Here is a 9,902-nt window from a genome sequence, read left to right as displayed (position 1 = left end):
TGGTGTGTATTTTGAGCAACGCTTGAAGAATAAGTTGCATATCTGTAATTTTTCGATTGTTTTTCTAACCGAAGGACATTTTTAAAATCCTAACTAAAAATTAGAGGTGATTACGGATTCGGTATATAGCAATTGAAGATTTGAGATCGTTATGTTTATTAACTATCTATATTTAGGGAATTTCTTCACTGTACATTTTCATACTAGAAGTTTGATATATATATATATATATATATATATATATATATGTATGTATGTATATGTATTTTCAATTTCAAAATGCAAATATTAAAATTCAGAAAGCAAGTAGTTACTGATATTTTCTCTATATAATTCTATAAAGTATTTTCTGAATCAGGTATTTTTTATGCAAGATGGAGAACAACCGTACATTGGTTTATCGGTATAGCCGCTATTGTGCAATCACTTTAGATAATAATTGTGCAATCACTTAGAAGATAGGGTCATGCGTCCACTTCTATAGCAGCCTCGCTCCTCAGATCTAACCCCATGTTACTTTTCTTGTGGGGGTTATTTGAAGTCCGGGATCTATCTTGGTAGGATCCCGATTTAGGTTACTTTATATGACAACCGGGCTGTGCTGAGCATTCCTGGTAACCTGTTACGTTCGGCCTTCGAGAATGCTGTGTATAGGATGCAAACTGTGGTTAACAAGAAGAGTGGTCACATTGAAAAAGGTGTATACCCACACCCATGAAGCGCTTTTATTGAACAGAATGCTAAGGAGGACAGAAATGTTATCTCTAACCGTTTGTAGCAGTTCTTTTGCTGCATTAAAGCGGTGCTGCGTTGAAATTGCTTCTTCTTATTCATTTGTTTAATTTTCAGCCGTGTAGACTAGAACAACACTAAATTTCTCTCTATCGGAGACTTTGGAAAGTAATTCTTTTCAAGCATTCCATGAGTAGTGACAGTTTAAAATCAATCTGTATATTAAATTAAATTACATTTATTAATTTATTCTTCAGTACTATGTAGCGGCGTAGTTAACTTACGAAATCTACGTAAATATAGCTCGTTTAAAAATAATTGTGTAAAAAATATAATTTATAATCTCTAGCAACAAATATTATTATTAACAGTAGATGTACTTTTATTCAGGTGGGAAAAACCTTCACATACAAATGCAGATGTAAATAACATAGTATAATGTCTTTGAAACTTGGGAAATATTAAACTCTTAATTAATTCCTGTGTTGAAAGAAATCATGTCAAACCTAGGAAAGAATTTGATATTTTATAATATTTAAATAATTTGCTTACTCATCTGTGTTAGTTTTGTTGTTTTAGCAAACTGGTTGTTTCCAGCCATCGCCAGTACAATATTACAAGTACTTTAAAGGTATATGTAATTAGGCTTATAGAGTATTTCTCCCGCCTTCTTAGCATTCCTTCGTGGTGTAATGGTCAGCACGCTCGGTGCGTATTTGAGAGGTCCGAGGTTCGAGTCCCTGCGAGGGCATTGCTCCTTTTTCATGTCTCCTGCATCTAAATAACTTCATGTCTCTAGAATGGCTCCCAAACTGAAAAAGGTGGTGAATGATGATTCTCTACCATCAAGATTTGGCGATTGGGTCCCCTAATCCCCAGTCGCCCTTAAGGTATTTATCCTGGCTTCTTAGCATGCCTTCGTGGTTAATGGTCAGCACGCTTGGCGCGTACTCGAGAGGTCCGAGTCTCTGCGAAGGCATTGCTCATTTTTCATGTTTCCTGCTTTGAAACAACCTAATGTCTCTACAGGTTTATCCATTATTGCTACACTAGTTACATTGTGAGTACATGTCTGTGGTACATTAAAAATCATAAAATTTCACTTAGAGTTTCTGGCCTAAGAAAGTTTTGAACTAAAGGTGTATTTTTAAACACCTTCATAAATTTTTATACACCTTCAGTTCAGTGAGGTATTTATATGCCTTATAGGAATTCAACTCTTATTAGCGAAAAAGCCACTAAATTTTTAATAATTAAATTTAAAGAATACTATAATTTGATTGCTAATAGCGTTACATGGTTTCTCGTTCATGAGGATCAAAGTAATGAATAAACTTCTTCTCCACTTAATCATGTGTATTTTATCAATTGAAAATATTTCAAAAAAGAAAAAAAGACAATCCTTCTCCCATTAGATTATATATAAACGCAACAAATTGAATTAATTCAAAAGAGACGGCGGATGTCAATCTGTATTCTTACTGAGATTCAATATGGATCCTATTATCGAATTTAAACTCAGCAAATCTTTAAGTATTTTGTCTTCATCCATATGCTATTTCTTTTGAATGTCAAATTCTTATCTGACACCCAGGTGGAGAATATTCTTCATTTTTCTGCATATGTGTTCAGCCAAACGTAAATGTGATTGTCGTTTACCTATTGTTCACGCAAGAATAATACCTTTGCTCAAAGAGTCAAATACGTATAATAACAGAAAGGGGTTGCTTACAGAAGCAGTTTAAAATGAAGTGCATAATAGACCTCCTTTGCTGGCTGCTACTTGTTATTTGTAAGTGAAAGTATATTCTTTACAAATATGTAGAGAGATAAGTTTAAAATGACTCACATTTATAACCTTATGCTTGCACTGTTTTCTAACGCAACTGTACATGCTGAGTAAATGTATATTAAACGAAAATAATAATTAATGTATCTATATTTTTCTTGATAAAGTAAATGTGAAATATGCTTAATATATAATATCAAATAATACTATAATGTTAAAAAGATCTAATTCTAATTCTAATTACTAATTCTAATTTGCAGATATTTAAGTTCGCGAACATAAAAACATTTGCTTTTCAATTTTAGAAATTAATTTCAAGTGTTTTTCTTATAAAGCATTTCTCCCCCTTTCTTAGCACGCTTTCGTGGTGTAGTGGTCAACACACTCGTCGCATATTCGAGAGGTCCGTGGTTCGAGTCCCGGGAGGGCATTGCTCATTTCTCATGACCCCTGCTTCGAAATAATCTAATGTTTCTACATTCTTCATTAAATATAATTTTGAAGTGTTAAAAGTAGCACTTTATAGCTTTAAAATTGGGTGCTTTTTATTTACCTCTTCATTATTGTGGAATCAAATTTTTAGTATCTCCCAAAAATCTATCTGCTCGAGGGTACCATGTCTTGTCGTAGAACTGAAATGGTGCATCCTCAACGGTAATAATAGCTCTTGTTTTAATACTTCTTAGCCTTTTTTCATCCTCTGGTAACCTTTTCTGATACCATTAATCAATAATAACCTTGTAACCTGTAGCCATGAGCACACAATATAGGACATCTTAGCTGTTACCAATACATCATCGCTATAAGTTTCGAGGAAGACTGCTTTTACTGTTTATGGTTAAAGACGAAAGTCACTTTTAGACTCATTCATCAGTTCATCATTTATAAATTGGCATTCATTTCTCTACGCTATATCCAACAATTGTGCAGATCGATTGAATTTCTACTTCTACATCATCTCTATGTCTGCAAATATCTGGTTTTTCCACCTTTACGTGGTAGTTGGTACTGCGTTTCCACGCAAAAGAAATGGTACTGAGGATTATCATCTGACAAATTATGCACTCACTATGACGGGTAATAGAACGTCCATAGTCATCATTTCAATTTCTAGCCAGCATCTTCTGTTATGTCTAATTGCCTTATAGGATTGTGTTAATCTGGTTGTTTTATAAGCAGTTTCTTCGAGTAATCTAATGGCCTTTCGCACACAAAGCAATGGACTTTCGCACACAAAGCAATGGAGTTTAATCTCAAGTATAGGGGAACGTAATGTAGGTGCATTAGTACTTTCTTTATTCCTCTTAGCAAAAGCAGCAATCAACATTTCGTTAGTGTACTGATTTTTGCATTTTTCTTGACCTTCAGCCTAGTGTACGTACTTTTAAATAAAACTACCTTTCCATCCACTCGCTTTTTACTTGCTTCATTGAAAGGTTTTAACTCATTTGACTGCGCTACAGTCGTCTCTGTTCCATCTATCTCCCAAGGATCCATCATTATGTGGTACATTCTCCGAGACATTATTATCAAACTATAACTGAAAAGGGCTCTTAATATTTGACTTCATGCAATCACAGCCGGACACAATTGAATAGTTGGCTACAAGATCTGTTGGCCTCCAGAAGATCTGGAGGGTGAAAAAAACCCCACAAAGGCTACTATTTACTATAAGCGGACAATTATTTACGACAGTTTATAAGCAGAACAATTATTTACATTATTTTGTTCAGACCATTATTTATATCAAGCAAGTGACTCCGCGGCGTCGTGCAGGATGGAAGCTAAAAATATTCAGTTAATAAGGCTTACACCTTTACACAAATGCTTTCCTTTTTTTTTTTTTTTTTTACGAAGACCAAAAACTTCGCCAGCTTTCATCGCCCTGTAGTGGTGTCGCAGACTGTCCGAACATTAAATTTAATACATGCATATTGTAGGAAATTGTGTCATTGTGTCTGTCTTAAATTTGTATACGTAATCATCTTCGAAAAATTCTTAGTTTTCGAGTTATAAGCAACTGAAAAACTGGGAAAAAAAAAAAAAAAAAAAAACCCTCCAATATTGTTTTTTTTTCCTCCGATTTGTGTTGTTAACCCGGCTTTTGGAGAGGTGGCAAACCTAAAACTCGAATTCATCACCCAAAAAACATGTATAACCCGTGAGAAAAAGACTTCTATAGTTTATTCCTGAAAACACTCTTTTTGAACCTGCGATGACGAGTCTATTAATAGGATTAATAAGATATAGTAGTATGAGCCTTCTGTTACAAATTAAAACGTCTGTTATAAATCTTGCAGCTCCATCAGTACAAGCATTTTCATTGGTAACAACTTAATCATTATTAACACTGGAAATAATATCGGTATTTGGATCACAATAAATTTCATAGAAGGCCCTTTTCAGTTTTAAAATAAAATAGAACGGAATTTTTTGTTGACTGATTTAATTTTTAATTGAAGTTGACTTTAATAGCATTAACAGCATGACTAACAGACAGAATTTTCGAATATCTGGCAATTACTGGTTTGACAAAGCAACTGCCCAGTTTTTCAAAACTTTCTACCTTAAATTTAATCCCTTAGCTTAAAGTTACCTATCAGGATTTACATTATTCTATTTTGATATTAATAAATAAATTCCTTGATAAATGATTTGAAAACTAAATCTTGTAAAAGCGAAAAATCAATTTAACTAATTAACTTAAAGATTAAATTTATGCATTTAATCTTAAGTCTTGAATTAAAGCTTTTAATTATTGCATATATATATATATATATATATATATATATACCCATGATAAGAAGGTTTTTTTTATTTTAATCAAATTGGATTAAATTACAATATATTTATTATTATTTAAGTATTTCAAAACGTATTATTTCTTAATGTTATTATTTAAAAATTTAATCACAAATATTCAAAACCAAGGACTTCGCGCAAAACGTCAATATTTCTTGTTTTATCGAAAATTCTTCCATATTCTAATATTTGTAATTTAAAAGTAAAAATTCGTAACAACAAAATGAAGTTTAATCGTTTTTTAAATTCCATCGAGAAACACGCTTATCAACAGAAAGGTAACTGAATCCTATTCCTTTAATTTTATGCGCTAAACGCACGATGGCTTTCATCACAAATGCTCTATTACTGTCTTACTGATTAAAGCCTGAATTGAGATTTTGAAACACAAAGGGAGCAGTACACAGTTTTCCTACCTTTCTTCATTTATCCTAAGGCCCAGGTTCAAAGCAGTGCGGAAAAAAATTTTAATTAATTTAATTATTTATACTTACGTTTCAACTCAAAAGAAAAACTAAAGGATTTTTTTAATATACAAGATGGAAATGAGGTATTAATTTATGCATCAATCTGATCGAAGTGTATGTAGGACGTCACTACATGCTGTTACATGATACTCCTGCATTTAAACAGAGCAGAGCATGTGCGATCATTAAAGAGAGTAGATTGGTAGTCTTTTTAAATAGATGCAATAAAATCTGTCTTTTATTGAAATGTAGGTTAAATTTCATCATTATTTATCTATTTTTTTAATATTAATTTGAAATATCATCCGAACGTTTCAAAATTTACCTTTGGCAGTTTAGTTTTACATAATAATGTTCTTACCGTAACAAAAAATCTATACAATAACTATTTGAGAGCATAAGCAAAATATTCAGCTTTAAAAGACATTTTTAAAAATAATGGGGCAACAGAAATATGCCTTGATTTAATATTCCTATTGTATCTGTAATTTTATGGGAAGTATCTGTTCCAAATTACAGAAAACTGGGCGAAAATTCTAAAAAAATGTTTCATTTTGTTTTTGTTTTTATTTTTCATAAAATTCTACAACACATTCTCGGAAGCGAATCCAGTCATTCGTACACTAGAGGAATTTAAATTCAATTGAAAATATAAGAGAATTTATTACGTGTGTCATGACAAGAATTCGAATTAACACCGCTCTATATATTGATTTGATTATTATTTTCAATACCTAAGCGAATAATATTTTGCATGTTCCATAAACGAATGAAATATTTTCTTCCAGGTTTACTTCAGACTGTCGCTCTACCATTGGACAATGATATCGGGAATTCTGCCCTCGATGAATCTTCTGTCTGCATGAAACCAACATGCGTCAAAGCAGGTGATAATGAGATTTTTTTATCGGTCGTATTTCGTCAAAGTAATTATAAGATATTTGCTTATTTCTCGAGAGAAATAGCAGATGTATTTCTTACACGCACACTGTATTTTAGATGTTCAGTTTAAATTCTTATTTATGTAATATATATAACGAAATTCCTGAAATATCGCATTAAATTTTATTTAGAATCTGTTTCATAGAACCGCGGACTTTCTTGGATAAAATAAAATTTCTTGAATTTTTAAATGCTTATTTTCCTTTTTCAATTTCAAATTCTGATTCGGAAACTAGAATCCACCATTTTAGTTTCCTTATCCGTTTAAAAAAAATTTGTTAAAAAGGACTTATATTTTACTGGTTTTAAGATTTATACATGCAATTGGGAAAGTTATGAATTCAAGAAATTTCGAATGAAACGTATTCTATTTCTTTAACTGTAATTAATATTTTCCCTTCTTGTAGCCTGTTTCCATTTCTGTTGTTATTACTTATGATCACTCGTCCGACAGTAATATCAATTCTCGTGACAAGGATCCCAAGATGTGCCTGCCGTTGGCAACAGCCTTGAGCACTTTAGAGGTGAAAGTGCGATTTAGCTCAGTGAAAGAAAGAACAGAGTTGTACACTGCGAAAAAAAAAAAAAAAAAAAAAAAAGAAAGACAGTTTTATATCTCTCGCTCTACTGGGTCAAATGCCGAAATTCAAATTGTGTTTTTCATGTCTCGGCACCGCGACTTACGACACATATTAGATTTATATATAGTATCATTCTAACATAGGTATTTTGACACAAATCGAACTTTTTCTGAAATGGCATGCCAATGATTTTCCATATTTCGATTCTATGATTCAAATTATGCCTAAATATTAAACTTTCTAAATTTGGTGAGAAATTTACAGAGAAATTCAAAAATTTATTTTGGCGTATTTTTTTCAGTTTTCGCCAGTAAACATTTATTGGCGAACTTCTTAATTTATGGCCATCTATTTTTCTTCTCTTTTTACTTCCTTGTACGAAGTAAAAGGGAAGTATTGTAATCGCGAAAAGTTTCAGGCAGCATATTTCAACGAAAATATACATTTTGACAGCTATCGAATGCAATTTAACGATGTTTTTGCGTGACATCTGTACGTAGGACAAAATAAAAGACCCTTTTCCTCCCCAAAAATTATAAAATTGCTTTAAAATGAATTCTGAAGAGAATTTTTCGTGGCGGGTACGAACGTATGTACGCACGTACGTATCTCGCATAACTCAAAAACGAGTGGCCTCAGAACATAGAAATTTTGTATATAGGACTGCTATAACATGTAGAAGTGCACCTCGTATTTTGGTTGCAATCGGCTGCGCCAAACGTATATAAATATATTTTTATATATATATATCCACTTTGTTACCCGGCTCAGTGATCTCAGTTTCTTTACTCTTATACGTTTGTAAATTGTACATTTTTCGCTTTAAAAATGATAGAATTATGTTGTCCTTATCTTCCGGTTAAGGTTTTCATGCCTTTAGTAAATCTGTAGGCAATATTTTTAGAATTATCAACAATTTTAAAGTTGTTTAAGTGCTGCAAAGCCTAATATATTTTTTTTATGGCGGCCATTGCTTGTTTACATTTGAAACAGCAGAATAGTGGATTTGTAGCCAATCTAGAGAAACGTAGCTTCGCAACAACAAAGATAACGTCTTTTTTTATTATTGCGAATTAAATCATGCTTGATCCTTTCTGGAATTTTTTAGAGGAAATAAATGTTTCAGATTTACTTCGTTATTTTTAATACAGATATTTTTAGTTTTTATGTATTTTTGTCTTGTCGCGAAGTGAGAACTGAATTAATTGAATGAGAAGTACTCAATTGTCTGTAAAAAACTGTCTCTTTTTTGTTTTATTTGCTTAATTTCTTTTATACATCGTTCTAGCTTTATTATAGTATTTGAATAGAGCATGTGGCAACGATTAGATAATTTTTTAAATGATATAAATTTTGTGCATTCTGAGTTATAATATTATAGGGTATTTCTCCCACTTCCCTAGCGTGCCTTCGTGGTGTAGTGGTTCAGCACGCTGGGCCGGTATTCCAGAGGTCCGTGGTTCGATTCTCGGCGAAGGCGGTTGCATATTTTTCATCTTTTCTGCTTCCAAAAAAATCCTAATGACTCAGAATAATAATTTTTATGAAATTTTAAAAATGCCTTACAATACATCCTGCAAGAGATGGCGCAACCAGAGCTCCAGTCAACTAAAATGCTTTTCATCCCTAATAATAGATGATATAATAATAGATGGCGCCACACGAACGCCTCATTTGTTCAAGTTTACCTATTCTACGGACGGCGGCACAGGAACCTCCGTCGCTAGTAATCTCTGAGTTCTAGCACTGCATGTGCACAAGTACTTCCATGTTATTGGATACAACTTACTCGATTCCTCAAGCATTTAAAAGTGAAGTATAATATATTGGTAAAGGCCGTTAATGGTCGATTGCCTCTTACTAAGTGATAAGACATAAACATAGTTATAATATGAACGAAATATAGTATTGTTAAGTGAACCTAGCGCCATAGTGTAGCTAAGGTAAACAAATAGAGTGAATTTTAAAGAATGCATTTATTCTACTGTGGTTTATGCGCTGTCGGCGAAGAAGATTTAATTCAATAATTTTAAACGAAATGCAAGAAAAATGCGTATAATTTAATATTCCGTACAAGGAAGTCATGTGGTGTGCACATCAGATTTTTTCATTGTAAACGAGCGAAAAAATGTCATCCTTCATTCTTTCAAATAATTTAAGTACGTATTATCGTTTGGCCTTTATTATAGCCCAACGAAAAAGATGCTAAATTTCAAAACGCTCCAATATGTAAATTCATTTATATCTCGGAAAGTTTTGTACAAAAAAACTCTAATTTTTTGCAGGTGTGCCTAGAAATACATCTACTTTAAGACGATGTTAAAAATTTTGTAGGTTGTAATACAAAATTGTTTTCGAAAAATTATAAAACATATTTTAAAATACAAATTTTAATAAGAAAAAATTAAAAAATGCGCTAATTACGCCTGAATTACGCCTAAATTTCGAATTTTGGAAGAAGGAATCAAGTAAGTTTAATAAAAAAGAGATATTAATAAATATATATCAGATTTAATTAACATTGAGGAGCTAAAATTTTGAGAGCTCATTTTTTAAAATCTACTTGTTTGTTTTTTTTATAAAACTTGG

At 32.1% G+C, this 9,902-nt stretch overlaps 1 protein-coding gene across 1 annotated transcript in view; it reads left to right on the top strand.

Annotated features, from left to right (window-relative positions):
• The first annotated feature begins 2,392 nt into the window (after positions 1-2,392).
• The window catches only part of LOC118194736 (neprilysin-2-like), a 66,069-nt gene continuing 58,559 nt past the window's right edge, over positions 2,393-9,902 (top strand). Inside the window, exons 1-2 of the mRNA XM_035365968.2 lie at positions 2,393-2,524; positions 6,579-6,677. Coding sequence (XP_035221859.2) covers positions 2,479-2,524; positions 6,579-6,677 — 145 coding nt within the window. The 5' untranslated portion in view covers positions 2,393-2,478. The remainder of the gene's footprint in view (positions 2,525-6,578; positions 6,678-9,902) is intronic.

The sequence above is a fragment of the Stegodyphus dumicola genome, chromosome 5 (assembly GCF_044657685.1).
Source record: "Stegodyphus dumicola isolate Sdum_Otavi_A_Nest chromosome 5, ASM4465768v1".
Taxonomy (NCBI): domain Eukaryota; kingdom Metazoa; phylum Arthropoda; class Arachnida; order Araneae; family Eresidae; genus Stegodyphus; species Stegodyphus dumicola.
Note: the sequence above shows the minus strand (reverse complement) of the source record. Positions and strands in the feature narration are given on the sequence as shown.